At 41.5% G+C, this 16,488-nt stretch overlaps 1 protein-coding gene across 4 annotated transcripts in view; it reads right to left on the reverse strand.

The window, feature by feature from the left end:
• Positions 1–16,488, reverse strand: part of LOC111834219 (galactose-3-O-sulfotransferase 3-like) — a 33,735-nt gene that overhangs the window by 9,595 nt on the left and 7,652 nt on the right. Inside the window, exons 2-3 of one of the 4 annotated variants that reach the window (XM_072717154.1) lie at positions 12,658–12,990; positions 6,061–6,154 (exon numbers count right to left, since the gene is read on the reverse strand). The exons of 1 other annotated variant lie outside the window; for it this stretch is intronic. In XM_072717154.1, the coding sequence (XP_072573255.1) occupies positions 6,061–6,140 (80 nt within the window). In that variant the 5' untranslated portion in view covers positions 6,141–6,154; positions 12,658–12,990. Of the gene's footprint in view, positions 1–6,060; positions 9,288–12,657; positions 12,991–16,488 lie in introns of those variants that run through there. 2 more of the 4 variants (XM_023793259.2, XM_023793258.2) reach the window with 2 other exon arrangements.

The following is a 16,488-nucleotide window of genomic DNA, read 5'->3' on the forward strand; positions in this document are numbered from 1 at the left end:
AGCTCAGCCTAATTTCTAACTCACCTCTTGGCCCTGCGCTCTGTCCTCATCCTGCCATCTTCCTGCTGTCTGCTCACTGTCCTGCACACTGTCCTCATCCTGCCATCTTCCTGCTGCATGCTCACTGTCCTGCACACTGTCCTCATCCTGCCATCTTCCTGCTGCCTGCACACTGTCCTCATCCTGCCATCTCCCTGCTCCTGTGCCTCTCCTGCCTTCTGCTGACCACCACTTTCCTTCATACACATTAACAGTTTGCAAAATTGCACCTATACTTTTAGTGTAATGTTCTGTAGCTCTTAACACTTATGTTTCCTACTTACTCTTCTTTTACCAAAAAAAAAGGGTCTGATGTCTCCATCTTTCCTTTTCCTCATAGTGTGTCTGTGAATAAAATCTAATCTATGTTTAAAAAATCAGATGAAGCTTCTAAAAATGTCAATAAATATGAAATTGTGGAGTGCAGAATCAGTACTACTAAAATTCAAATAATAGGGCTTATTATTTGCTAGCTATTTTTTTTTACATTGCCCCTATAGGTTTCACTTATAGTAATGTTTTTTCAGAGCATAACGTTAGACCTTCTTATGCATTAACATTAGCCTAATAACAAACCACACAGGCTAAGTGGCGAATTAGTTTCATAAAGGCACAATTTATTCATGATAAAATGAGAATGAAAACATAGGGAGTTCATCTCCTTGGAAACTGACCATGATTTTACCTCACCAAATAAACCTGGTTTAAATAGAGAACTTAGCTTATCTTGCTTGCTAACGTCACATAACTGACTGTAGCGGTGTTCTGTCAAATTGAGCTACTTTGTCGAGGTAAGCAATTGTTAGGGCTATCGATTAGCACTACCGTAGCTTACCTCGACAAAGTAGCTCAACTCGACAGAACACCGGCCTCAGAAGGACAATGGTAAGTAATTCAACTTATAAAGACGGCAGCTTGCATTAGTAGATGAAACACTTAAATGAATAAATGAAGGTTGTAAAATAACACATTTTCAACAGGCTAGACTTCTGCTGGCTACTTACATTTACCAATGCACGACAAACAGTATCATGACAGACGAACACAATGAGAATGAATGATGCAACCGACTGGCTGCTTCTAGCGCCGAGGTAGTTAAAATGGTACGGTCCACATTAGGGGTGTCTGAAATCGTTTTACATAAAATATATATATATTTTTTTACAACAAAAGAAACATTTTAAGACCCCCTCAAACTGCTATTTTTGTCTCTTTGGGGGGGTCTAGGTCTTGATCAGGGGGTACAGTATCCCCCAGTACCCCCCATAATTCAAACCATGATCTCACGTTAGCTCCCAACTTGTGTAAGCAAGTTTTCAATTCATCCTGGTCTGGCATGCAGCATAGCAAATCTGTTGGAGTATGAGATTTATCATATATTCTGACTTAGAAATATGTAGGCTATGGCAAAAAACTGCAACGTGAGAGCTTAGATGCTAATTCATTCTCCTATTTAAACGAGAACCTTGACATTCATCAAATCTTGGGAATGGCAGATTGGGCTCTTTTAGAAGATCTCTGTGCATCCCATATGAGAGGGTTTTTCTGGAGGGTGACAAGTGGTTATTAAGTCAGTTTTGTCTCCCAAGGTATCACCTCACTTAAGGAGAGAATGCCACACCTGCTAATGCAGGTGCTCTTCATTCTGGGATTTTTGGCTACCAGTACCTTTCAGTGGAGATCGGGGAAAGGTCTGGAATATCACAGCCCACAATTAGTAAAACGATGTCAGCAGTATTGGAGGTTGTAAAGTCCCTTTCTCTTCAGTACATCCAATTTCCCTACAATAAGTCCCAGAAAACTGGGAATCATGAGTAAGAAAGAATTTTATGAGATTTCTGGGTTTCCTACTGTAATTGATGTGATTGATTGTACCCATGTGCGTCTGAAGCCACCATCCATGAATGATTATATATATGCATTCATCAATCTCACCTAGACGTGGAAGCCTGGTGGCCTGGAGGTATGTACTACTCCTTCATTTCCCAAAATAACAGTGTAGGGACACGGCTACAGGAGGGCGCCCTGCATCTCCTTGGTTAATAACTACTACATTGAATTTTCCCATTAGAAATAATGGAAACTCAGATAATTCGTTCCGCAACCCAAAAATATTCATATAAAAATGATTCATACAAAATATAAAGTAAAAATACATAAAACCAATTATCCTGCACTTTACCTTTGAAAAGAATTGTGGATGGTGTGAGGGAGACAAGAGAGAGGAGAAGAGGAGGGTTATTTTGTAGGACAACTTTCACTATAACTAACGGAATCACTACTATCTGTTGGCTCACTGGAATCTTTTTCTTTTTGTGCGACTTATCCAATCCAACCTATCCAATAACAGCCACTTTTGCCTCCTTTTCGATTTTGCGGAAATGTGGACATTACACTGTTGTTAAACAGATTCATCACTCGCACTGCTACACCCTTATTTGGGTGGTGCTTTTCTACAAAATTTTGACTATACGAGTGAGGCACGCCAACTGGGACCGAGCATAGGAAACAATTACCTACAATCCCGCAGCGAGAGAGAGAAGAACCATCGGCTCAGTTGTGATTACGTGACGCTCAGCAGACAAAGCGTATACATAATACTTGTATTGCAAGACCTCACTCGTTTATCAAGTTAAAATTTATAAAAAAAAATTGCTCATCTTGCAAAACATTCGCAAACCAAGTTACTCGCAATCCGAGGTTTGACTGTATGGGGTACAAAAATACTATCTCAGCTATTCTTTATTTTATCTTTTTCTGACTGACAAAACTGGTGCATCTGTGTGTCCTCTGACAGTCGTTATGCCCCATATTGAGACTCGTTAAGCACAGCCACACACTCCTCAGTCTGCAACAATGCAAGTCTGGGGTCTAGCTGGCCTCCTCCAATCAGCATGTTGCTGTGCCCATGGGCCACAGCATCGTGGAAAAAGATTATAGGCTATTATTAGGCTATTATTACTATAACGTACCGTACATATGCTATACGTATCACAGGTGTATAAATAAAATAATCAAACCTCAGCTGGAGTTCTGCTGTCAATGGCAATGCCAAGTAGAACCAACTGGTTCAACTGAACTTGTGACATTAACGTGTCTATTTCCAAGCTGGAAAAGTTCATCTTCTTTGCCGTATTTCATTTCTCCATGTTATAAATTATAGGGGTGAGGCTTCAAAAGTGAGAATAAATAGGGGCGTGATATTTAAATAACATTTTCATTCATCAAATTTATCTATTCCCGATCATTCGTATGCTGTGATTGGCGAGATACGAATGTTTCATGAATCACACATGAACAATGTTGTGTGATGATTTCTGCTTGCAGATCTGCACTGGTTTCTACATTAGACTAATAAGTGAGGGCTGATGTCATCCTGTAATCAGTATACTCATGCAACCCACCATGTTTTCTTTTGGAGCATCAGAATTGACTTGCAGTACATCCCAATACACAAATGAAAAGGTTCCAATCGTTCAAAGTAACTGGAACTAATTTTCTTAAAAGTTACTATTAAGGTGCTTTGGTAAGCATAGTAAGTGCTATCACACTATTAATCCATCCATCCAGCCATCCACTTTGGGCTTTTTCAATGCAATTCAATTTTTAATACTTCCATCTGACCAACCTCAGAACATCACTGACACCAAAGACTAGTAACAAAAAATATCAACAGAATCAAGATAGATGAGAAAGAGAATGGTAAGCAAAGAGCAAAATTATCCCCAAAATACTGAATGTTTAGAGTAGACATATTTTAATTTTAGTGTAAAATACTTTACCTTAGTGTCAACAAGCTCATTACTTGTATTAGAAATAAACACAAAACATGATGCTGCAGTAAAACATTCTAAACAGCTTGAAGTTACCGATGCTGATGTTTCAGAATAAAAGAATAACTAAAAACTGGATAGTTCACTACAGTAGGTATACTTTATACTTGAAACACAATATATCCATTCTTCAGTTTGCAAATGTAACCATTTCTCTAAAATCAGATTGAATGGGGGAGAGAAGTCACATTTGAGAGACATTAGGCTATGCAGTGCCGATAAAAATTCATCATACTCTGTGAAAATCTATAGCCTACCTTTTGTCACATTATACCCTGGAAAATTAAAAAATGTAATTTTTTTAGCTATATGTACAAAATACAGCCCTCATTGTCAATATGACAATAACATTTTAAAACATTTTGGACAATTATTAAAAATCAATAACTGAAATACCTGGTTTGGTAAAGTGATCAGCCCCATAGAATGTACAATTCTAAAGTTGCTCAGATGCAACCAATCAGCTGTCAGATCACACACTATGCTAATTGCCCCACCTGATGTCACTTGTAATGGTTCTGATTGTCTCAGAACAAAATCAGCTGTCTCTTGAAGATTTCACTACTAGTAGTGCAAGGTTCGGAAAAAGAAAACAACATGGTTGGAAAAGTGCTTTCAAAAGGCCTCCAGGATAAAGCTGTATAAAGGCACAAGTTAGGAGAAGGCTACAATAAGATTTCAAAGGCTTTAGCTATCCCTCTGAATACTGTTCAGAGCATGATTAAGAAGTCGAAGGTGTATGGCACCACCAACATGTTGCTTAGATCAGGCCATCTGTCCAAACTGGATGACTGAGCTAGAAGGGCATTGATCAGAGAGGCTACCAAGAGGCCAAAGGCAACTTTGAAGGACTACAAGGCTTCATGGCTAGGGTTGGTCAACCTATGCATGTGACAACAATCTCTCAAGCTTTACACAAAGCTATCCACACAGCATACTATCCAAAAAAACCATACCCACTATGGCAGCATTATGTGTTTACTCAGCAGGAACAAGATGATTGATCAGGATTGAAGGGAAATGGATGCTGCCATGTACTCCAAAATTCTTGAGAAAAACCTGCATCCCTCATCTAGAAAGCTGAATATAGGTTGGTCATTCGCCTTCCAACATGACAACAATTGTAAACATAGCACCAAAAGAACAACACTGTGGCTTAAGAATAGGAAAGTGAATGTCCTTGAATGGCCAAGTCAGAGGCCTGACTTAAATCCAATAGAGAGAGCAGTCCATTGCTGCTTACCACAGAATTTTGCTGAACTCAAACAATTCTGCAAGGAAGAATGGGCAAACACTCCCCAATCTAGGTGCGCAAAGCTAGTGGAGGCATATCCAAAAATATCGACGGCTGTAATTACAGCAAAAGGTGGCTCTACTAAATCAGGGGATTGATAACTTTTCCAAGCCTGTCATTTTGCTTTTTCATTTCTTAATAAATTTTCTCAGTTTCTTTTGAATACTTTGATGTTGTAAGGCAAAGTTTGTAAATAAAGCTGGTTAAAGTTTTTATTTTCAGAATAGGTTTTGAATTCAGGCTGAACGATAAATAAAGTAACTATTTCAAAAGGATATGATGACTTTCTATAGGCACTGTATATTCCATGTATTCCAGACCAACACAAGCGCACTCAAAGATAAACCTAAAAAAAAAATTAGAAATGGTAATGTGTTTCTTCAGCAACACGATTTCCTCAAAAGAAGCTGACTAGAGATGCAAGATAGTTATAAATGAAATAGGTAGTTTGTCTTTGCACAATAGGGTCATATGTTTTTGGATTATGTGTACATAAAAAAGTGAATAACATAAAAAAAAACTATTACACAATAATATGAGGAGGAGATGGGAAAAGGATTTTTCAGGATTTTTGAGAGAGTGTACAGTACAGAAAAAGGTGGGGAATACAGCAGAGACATAGGTAGGGTGAACAGTACAAACAAAGGTAGGGGTATACAGCACAGACAAACAGAAGTCAAATGATCCATATAGTAATTCATTTCAAAACACTTCTTTATGGTTTGAAAGCAGTAATCACCAAACAATAGTGAAAAATTCTGCATCACAAATGTTATCATTTCATGCTGTCAAAAAGATTGCATCCTTAAACAGGCATGCCTTGTGTGTCTGTGTGTTCATATGTTCATATGTACATCTGTGAGTTCAGATGCTGAATGCCAGAAAAGCTCTCACCAGCTCACATGACCCCCGTGACGAAGCAGGAGCGCGCTGCTAATCGCCACCAAGAGCAGAAAAATCTTCTTCTGAGACATGGTCTGCCACTCAACTAGGACAGAGAACACAGGCATGACAGTAAGTGGGTGAAAGTAGATAATATGCTGTACAGACAAAAGAGGGATTTATTCAGTTATATGCCTAAGGATGCCCGCTCTTCTGAACAAGACAGAAAGGCTGACTGTATCTGTCTGTCTGTACGCGTACAAGCCTGACAGAGGGGCTTAACCATTTTTACATTGGCACCTAGGGCCAGATCCGGATTAAGAGTATTACGTCACTTCAGAAAGAAACAGAGCTGATTGTTGGCTCACAAAATACATAAATGCACCTAACACAGGGAAAACATTACATAGGCTTTTTAGTGACTTCCATATTAAAATATATAAAATATATAATCTTATTAAACGTATTAGATATTGAACCGTATAAACTTGTAAAAAAACATTTGGGAATGGGACTGGGGGGGAGGCTTATGGGGGGCTGCTTTTCTTGGTGCCCCCTAAGGACGAGGTGCCCCTAGGCACGTGGCCAAATGCCCATATGGTTATTCGGTGCCAGCCTAGGGCTGGGCAATATGATGAAATTATTTGTAATGGACAATATCAGACAAGTAACCCGACTAATTGGCAATTATCACAGTAATTATGTGTTCGCCATTCTCTTAAGTACGATTTCTAGAAGTACTGGATGGATCACCTGGAAATGTGAAAGCCAACAAATGTGTTTTAATGTGTTTTCTGAGTCCTAGTTGTGATAAGTAACTCTGAAACTATACCTAATCATTTATCGCACTTCCACTTACAGTACTGTACATGCCAATTTTTTCTCCAGCAGTTAGATGGTTTTGGGTGGCACAGTGGTACATTGGTTAGCACTAATGCCTCACACCGCTGGGACCAGCATTCGAATCTCATGGCTCCATGTGTGTGGAGCTTACACGTTCTCCCTGTATTGTCATGAGGTTTCCTTTTGCTACTCCAGTTCCTCCATTAGCCCCTCACAGTCCAAAAACACACTGAGGTTAATTGGAATTTTCAGATTGTTAAAGGTGTGTTAGTGTGCCCTGCAATGAGTTGGTACCCCATCCTACGTTGTTCCATGCCTTGCACCCATAGTTTCCAGACCTCCCACAACCCTGAATAGGACAAGCAGTTATAGAAAATGAATAGAATTAGTAAATTACTTGTGTTTCTTTGTGTGTCTTAATATACATTACCATTTACATTGACATGCTTTGGGCTGCTTTAGTTTTGGAGATATAAATGTTTGTTTACATGGTGATCTCACCACCGTGTGTCCTGTTTGGGCCAAACCACTCTCAATTGTTTGTACCATGTTTGTGCTATTTAAAAATGTTTGTGTTTTTGTTATTTCAAAGTTATAGCTCTTGGTTTACGCCATTACATGTAAATGTACTGGAAAAAAACACCTACATTAGTTGCAAGACAGATTTTTATAGAACATTGTATCAACTTATCAAAATATATAAAATGTAAATGTGAAATAGAATACTCAGACATCTGCAGTTTAAACTGACTGATCTGATTCTACCTTCAGAATATCTCATCTTTAACCATTAAGCGATAAAAAACAATTTAGGGTACAGGGTATTTAGGCCACTCCCATACCATACCATGTATAGAAGCAGTCTCTCACTTTCCAAATGAAGTTCAGAAGGTTTTTGTGACTTGTGGCCTCTCAGTATAGCTGATTATTACTATTCCACAACAAATCAGGCAACGAAAAACACATTATATGCACTTTATACTAAGGATGCATCAGTACCATTTTTTTCTGACCGAGTATGAGTACCAAAAAAGTAATATGCAATACTTTAATTAAAAAATCCAGGATAAACAATAATATCAAAATTACCCCCCACACACACACCCACATGCACCTAGCACAAAGTGGGGAACTGTTTTTTTCTATAAAATATGTAAATTCATGTAAAAATGACATATGGACATTAAAATTTGTCAATAGATCAGTGCACCAGATTTATTCATGATTCAATAACATGCCACAGGGTATCTAAAAACTTATAAAGCAGTGGCTCACAAACTTTTTACACCACATACCAACTCAACTCAAAAATTACTACAATCTCGACACCGTTACGGCACCTTATGTTCAATCGTCAAGAACAATATATTGGGTTAGCGCTTCTGTTAGTTTCACTGCACAGGGTTTATCGTTTGACATTTTCTCTCTCTGTGCTAGTGTTTGCTGCATGGTGGGTTGTTGCAGAGTGCTGCTGGGGGCAATTGCATCATAATCTTACTTCTGTTTAGCTTTTACATGTTTAATTGCATTATTTGTGTTGTATGAACTTGTTTTCATACATGCTCTAAATCTGGGGTCTCAAACTCCAGTCCTGGAGGGCCAGAGTCCTGCACAGATTTTGGTTTCCCCTCATTTAACACATCTGACTCAGCTCCTTGTGCTAATTACCACACAGCCCTTGAGCTGAATCATTTGAGGTGGAGCAGGGGAAAAAAACTAAGCTACACACTTTTTTTTGCTTGTTAGTGACATCACTAATACGTGATGACACGGTGAAAATTATAGGCATTGGGGCATTGTCACAAGGAAGAGAACAAGTAAATGAGTTTTGTATCGACCCTAGTACTTGCACTAGGGTATCAATGCACCCCTATTTTACACTATATACAAATAACCTGTCCACAGTTTATATATTTCTAATGCGGATTTCAGGAATAAATACTCTAAGGTAAAAGAATGTTAGAACAGTAATGGATAAATACAGGCAAATGCAGAAGCTCAATCTGCATAAACAGCAGAAAGCTGAGCTTTGTTTGGAATATAAAATTGGTCCCTTCAGGGATACTGTGTCACATAGAGTTAATGATATAGGAACCTAATCGGCTCTACGTCAGCACAGTCATCTCACACCCCTCTCCCTTGACACTTGAGGTGGGGGTGGACTTTCATTCAAATGAACTGTCTAGCCATCTGTATATATCTGAGAGCTGGGCCCAGACTCGTCCAATATTTTTTTTTTTTGCTTGGTGTGTCACTGTCTATCACCAAGTGTCTGCTGGCCAGATCATTATCACAGCATTATTACAGCATTATCACAGCACTGGGCTTCACCATTAATCTGGTAACATAGTTCAATTGTAGTTCCAGCATAGCTTTCCAGTCTTGGTTCTTGTATATAGCCATATTATTATTAATTATTAATGAATAATATTATTAAGAAATTCTTAATATAATGTTACAAATAGTTTACATTTAGCTTCATAGTATAACTAACATGTTTTATTAGATTATTAATATATATTCAGCTCAAGAGCAACATGTTTTATTGATTATAACCATGTAGCTCGAAAAGAATTTTTAAGGAGTTATATATGCGAAATTGTTGTGTTATAAAGTTACAGCTGTTAGTCAGTTTGATACACACAGTTAACAGGGGTCCCCTCTCAATACAATCTGCACAGCGACCCATAGCACTTATAGCAGCAAACAATATTACATAATTTGCTGCATTTTGAAGCATTACAGCTGCTGTTTCAGCTCTTGGTTTATGCCAGTACATGGAAATGTAATGGAAAAAACGCATCCATGCTAGTTGCAAGGCAGATTTTTTTGTAGAACATCATATCAGCTCCCATACCTAGATGTTTTTTCTGACCAAATATGAGTACCGAAAAAGTAATATGCAATACATTAATTAAAAAAATTCAGGATAAACAATAATATCGAAATTACCCCCCCCACACACACTCACACACACACACAGACATACATTTTCCATAAAATATATAAATGCAAGTAAAAATGACATACAGATTGTACATTAAAATTTGCCAATAAATCAGTGCGGCACATCTATTCATGATTCAATAACATGCCACGGGGTATCTAAAAACTTATGAAGAAGTGGCTCATAAACTTTTTACACCACATACCACCTCAAAAATTATTACAATCTCCACGTACCACCATTACATTCAATCGTTACGGCACCTTATGTTCAGTCGTCAAGAACAATATATTGGCTTCTGTTACTTTCACTGCACAAGGTTTTTCATTTGACATTTTCTCTCTCTGTGCTTTCCAAGTAGCTGTATATGAAAAATTCATACCGTGTGGGAAATACAAACCAGTAAACAGGTATACCACTCAGCACTAGTTCACACATACACAGGGAATTTATCTCCAGTGGTTCTCAGTGCTCACATACATACAGACACAGCTAAGACAAGACAAGCAGGGAGAAAGAAAAACATCAGGTCAAATAGCAGCCCAACCCCTCCTGGGCATGCTAGCATATAGAATAAACAAAAACCAACAAACAAACAAATGAGAATGAATGAATGAATAAAAGTAATCATCAATGGTGAGGTACTGGACAGAGTCTATAATCTTGAATTCTTGTGGGTGAATATCGCCAAGGACCTCTCCCGGACAACACACATCTCCCCTGTCACACAATGTACTGGGAAGTCTACTGACGTGCTACATCCCAGCAGCAGGAAGGAGGACCAGAAAGCTCTGCAGCAGGTTACTAAGATGGCCCAAAACATCATCAACACTCAACTGCCGGCATTTAAGGACCTCTTTCTGTCTAGATGTAGGAACAAGGCATTCAGCATAGTTAGAGATCTTGCCCACCCTGCAGTTGCTGCCCTCTTCTCAGGCGCCACAAGACTGAAAAATAGTTTGGTCCCCAGCAGTTAAAACTGTTGAACACCGTTTGACGCTCCAATGGCTGGTGACACATGCACACAGTTACACACACACACACATGTGTGTATGCATTCTTTAAAACTGCATACACAGTTTTACAGTTATTTTAATTTCTCATTTTTTAATATGCTGTAATCACACTTGATTTATTGTCGTTTTTCATTATTGCACTTTATAATGAGTCTGGTATCCTGGGACCTCGACATTTCAATTCAAGAGGCCCAGTGCTACAAGCCCATGCCTACCAACTATCCCCCAGCCAAGCGCTTCATTCCTGCCAACCACTGGCTTGCAGAGCTACAGTGGATGCATACCTCCTTCAGCTCGGGACACCCCAGGGTAGCCACCACAGCCTGTCTTCTGGCCCGCCCCTACTGGGCCAGGCTGGAGGGAAGCCATAGAGGAGTATGTCCTATCATGCCCCATCTGCGCCTAACATAAGGCGAACATCTGCCACCGTGCCAGCCTACTGAAGCCCTTGCCTGTGCCCCAACATCCTTAGTCCCAACTGGCACTGAGCTTCATCACGGACCTGCCCTGCTCCCAAGGTATCACGGTGATCCTCACGGTGGCGGACTGCTTTTCGCAAATGTACAGGCTGTCACCTCTGCCCAAACTCCCCACCACAAGCGACCTGGGTGAGATCCTACTAACCAAGGTTTTCAAATTCTCTGGGATCCCAGAAGGCCTCGTTTTGGATCAGGATCTGCAGTTCACCACCAGGGCCTTCTGTGCCTTCTGGTCCCGCCTAATCTGGTCACACTCCAGCTACCACCCCCAGACTTGCTGAGCGCACCCCATTTCCTGTGTGCAGACCTTCCTGTGCACTGCGCCTGCTTTCTGCACTGGATGGAATAAACCATGAGCTCCCACATACTCCCCAAAAAGGGGCTCTCCCCTTTCCAGTGAGTCCTAGATTACAATCACTGTTGTTCCTGTGGGACTGCCCACCCAGCTCTGTCCCTGCTGTGGAAGACTGGTTCAGGGGAAGCCACACAGTATGGAGACAAGCCCACCGTTAAATGCAGATTTCTGACAGCAAAAGCTACAGGCTGACTCGCTCCTGACAGAAAAAGGTGCAGACTGACTCGCTCCCACTGTCCGGCCCAGACACCAAGTACGGCTGTTCATGAAAAACCTCCGCCTCCCTAGGATGCTGCAACCTGACACCCCGCTATATAGGGCCCTTCCACATTCTCCGCCAAGGGAGCCCAGTCACATATCACCTGCAGCTGTCTCAGATGTACCGGATTTCCCCCATATTTCATGTGTCCCTTCTCAAGCCAATTCGGTACTGCATGGCTCGCCTGGCGAGGGAAGGTGAGGCGATGCCTCCCCCTGTTCCTCTGAATGACGGAGAGGCCTATGCCGTCCCTGGCCTGCAATAGCTGGTGGATTGGGAGGGCTAAGGCCCTGAGGAATAAGTCTGGGTGTCTACACACATGCCCTTTATAAATCCCAATGAGCGTGAAATTTTACGTACATGAAGGAGTCCACAGTCACCACCCCAACCCGCCCATAATTATGTATATTTGCATATGTAGATCTGTATAAATAACCGCTTTGTTCTATGCTTTTCTTAAACAACGATGGATAAACCACGTGGGGAAAAGAAGTATTTCAGCGAGTGCGAAGTGGAGGTCATGTTAACAGAAATCGAGAAAAGAAAAGTGATATTATGTGGTGGTTTAAGTGGCATCAGCAATAAACGAAAGTTGACGGAGTGGCACAGCGTGGAGTCAGTTAAAAGTGTTGGTTCCGAAATTCGCACGGTAGCCGAAATTAGAGAAGTAGTCGGACATTAAAGTCGCCGTGAAAAAACGAGCCACTCACCGTAAGAGTCTTAACAGCACAGACGGAGGAAGTGGAAGTCCCGGTCTCACACTTTTATCGGGGGAGGGGGTCGCCGATGTCAGCGCAGGTGAGTTTTTCTCGTACCATACTTGTTTGAATTACTTGCATGTTTATGAATAACAAGTAAGGTGCAGATGCGGTGTTACTTTTGTTTATTCTGTTTGTTTATTCTTACAGACAATAGTACAAGAGGTGCCCCCAGTGCCGAGGACGACACAGGTGGTGATGGTGCTGCTGTGCCGAGCAAATCTTGGGGCGTTGGCTGCACACATTCCCATGCCTCAGAAACCGGGGGGCGACCATCCATTTGTGCTGCAGTCACAAAAAGAAATCATGAATGCTGCAAGGTGTTGCCAATGAATTAAAACATCTAAATGATACGCTGTGTGATACTTAAGTTGTAACGCTGTTCCATTTGACGGAAAATTTGGTGGCTCAGGGTCAGGTTCATCTTGCCTAAGCTCTTCAGATACCAGCAAGCCACGATTTTGTGCCAGATTATGCAACACACTACATACGTGTACAACGCAACACATTTTCTGCTGGCTGTATAGTGGCACCTCAGCGGTCTCGTCCAGGCAGCGCCAACAGCCTTTAAGCTGCCCTACAGTGCGCTCTACCACCGCCCGAGCCCGAGAATGCAGGGCGTCACGCCTCCTGTTCATTCAGTGGGTTTGCGAGCGGCGTGAGAAGCCACGACTTCAGTGGATACCCACTGTCCCCTAAGGAGTTGTCAAATGGTTAAATCAAACAAAGCTTAGAATATTGGGCCAAATTATAAAATTGGGAAAATATTCTTACCGAGCAGCCAGCCATCACATACCACCCCATTTTCAAGTTTGTTTCCAACACTACTGTTTCTGAGAATGAACGAATCATGGGTTGAGCCAGGCCATCTCACCACTACATTAATGAAGGAAGCATTTTGAATGTGGGGTGGGGGGAGGACACACTGGCATGAAACAAATATTTTATGTTAACTGTGGGGGGGACACGTCCCCCTCAGATTTAATGGCAGCGACGCCCATGCATTAATGAGACGCATGTTCGAATCGCACATAATTTGTACATTAATAGAGTGAAAGTGCTTTCTATTTACATAAGCAAATTCATTCTCTGAAGGTGCTTTTATAGCAATGTGTGTGCAGTCGATTACATTTGGAAAACCGGTCATCACTGCAAATTGCACTTTAATCTTTGCCTGTTCAACCACAGTGTAAGGAAATTTCATATATCTGGGTGATAAGCGGATTATGTCGTCCCATACAGCTGGCATGGCACAACTTGGTGTTGACTGAGAAATACCCGATCGGTCCGCAAGTTCTCGCTGAAAAGCACCTGTTGCTAAGAACCCGAGAGTGGACAGAACATGTAAAGGAACAGGTAGCCTATAGCGCGATTCCTCATCGTCTGCCTTTGTAATGCTGGCCCCAGTTCAGCACACAGCTCCAAAAGGATTGCTCTTGGAAATCTGAATCGACTTAGAAGCCAGTCATCATCATGGGCCAAGAGATCACTATGATCCCTGAATATGCGCTCTCTTCTAATTCTTCCATAAGCTATGTCTTCCAATAACGCAAGAGCTGCCATGGTACTGTAGTTGTAATAGTTTAGTTATTTTCGGCACCGTTTTATTGTTAGAAATTGAATAAAATCGGGTGCCGTACATTTATAAACAAACAATTAATGTTGGTGTATTTGATAAAGTCAGCGTCATGATTGTGAGTTTAAAAAGGGAAACCACAGTAGCAATTACTTGCCACTGGGTGCCGTCCGTTTACAAAACTGAGCACAAACGTGCGTGTGCCGTGTCTGGAGTTGCCATGAGAATGTGCGTGGCGGTACGTCAAGTTTCATTTTTATACATCTCGACGTGAGCGTGGAAACGGACGTACGCAACATTTTCGTATATACATGAGGCCCCTGGTGATGAAGGCCCAGCACCCTCCTCGGCCTCCAGGAGGCAGCCATCAGGTGGGGGACTTGCTGTCACACCCACCCAGTGAGCTGGCCAGTTTACCAGCAGAGCTTAACTGCACCTGTGCCCCGCTCCTTAAAAGAGCCCTGCAACTTGAACTCAGTGCGAGGTATTGTTGAGTCTCATGCAACTCACAGAGCGTTTCTCTTATTTTTTATTTAGCCCTAACCCCGACCCGCCTGCCTTATTCCAGCCCGCTCAATCCGCCTGCCTTGTTCCATTCCTCATCCCAGGATTCCTGCCATTCCTGCCTGTATTGCACCTCAGTACTGTGAATAAAGCTGTGCCTGGGGATCAACCCTCTTTTGCCTTCTGCGAGTGTTCTGTTTGCTTGACAAATACAAGTAACTCATACTACATGTATAGTTAAATTAACATCTCTTTTCTTACGCGGATTATTAATGAAAAGGTGCAGTATCTACAATTTCCCAAGAAACACAAAGGAAGTTTAAAATAATGAAGACCTGTTCTGCCTGCTCTAGGTCAACCCGATCTCACGAATTTTCGTGCAGCCATCACGACATAAAATCTATTTAAACGTGCTGTGATCACGCGACCTTGCAAAACAGCGCTTGGATTTTACTTCTGTTGTATGAATGAGTTAGTGTATGGAGGGAAATCCCGGACATTATTCAAAAGGAATTATTATCAGAAGTAAAATCTAAGCGCTGTTTTGCAAGGTCGCGTCACACGAAATGGAAAGCGTTATCAGATCACAAAAAACAAAATATGATTCTGGCCATGCATGACTTTCCCGTCCCTTAGTCACCAGTTAGCGCTCATAGTGGCGGTGTTAGGCACTGCCCATTAAAACACATAGGGAGGGGAAACGTTACCCCAGCACGTAAAAAAAGCCGAAAACGTGATCACAGCACGTTTTTATGTCGTGATGGCTGCACGAAAATTCGTGAGATCGGGTTGTCTAGGTAGAGTGCCATGTACATCAAACTAAACTGATGCAACATTATTTTAGAAATCCATTTTAGCTTATTTTTGCGACAGACTTTTTTATTTGTTCTGGTCCCACCCACTGTCCGTGACTGGCTGACATAAATGTGATGCCAAAGTCAGCAGGACTAATTATGCAGTTAGCGGCATGCTTTGCACCACACCATTGGTATCTTTAAACAGTGTAAATTAATATATATATTCATGTGTTTATGTTCATACTAAATGTCGTAACTGTTTGTTTGCCCCATAATGTGTCTGTTTCATTAGCATGTAACCATAATTGTTGTGTACATTGTTTGCTTCCCTGACTTCACCCCTGTTAGTATTAAACCAACAGCAACTTCCATTTAAAATGACTCATAGACTTTTTACAATAAACTTATTTGCCAGTCCCTCCAGGATTTTGCATAAATTAATGCAAAATCAAGCAAATGCTGCAATATTTGCAAAAGCTGGCAATTTTTCAAACTAGCCACAAGTTTCCTGAATGAAATGGCCAAATCATACTGACTGCCCTTGCTGACAGGGAACATTCCCAAAACATTAGGCAATGTTACGTGATGTTCTTCTGAAAGTTCTTAGTAAGAAGATAATTGTCACGCCCACAAGGGTGAGGCCGAGCGCCGGTAGACAATCGGCAGCTAGTAGCGCTTCTATTTAAACTGGCATGTCCCAGAAGCCTGTGTGAAGTATTGTTGCCGTTTCCGAATGAGCCGCACTGAGCGTTTTGCCTGTGTCTTGTCTCCCCTGCTTGTCCTGCCCTGCTTTTCCACCTACTCTGCCTGCTCCTCGCCCTTCTCCGACCTGCCTGATCCCACCTGCCCTGCCCTCCTGCTCCGTCCTGCCCTGCTGCCCTGACGATCCTGCTCCTTCTCCTTCGT

Source organism: Paramormyrops kingsleyae, chromosome 10 (assembly GCF_048594095.1).
Source record: "Paramormyrops kingsleyae isolate MSU_618 chromosome 10, PKINGS_0.4, whole genome shotgun sequence".
Lineage (NCBI taxonomy): Eukaryota > Metazoa > Chordata > Actinopteri > Osteoglossiformes > Mormyridae > Paramormyrops > Paramormyrops kingsleyae.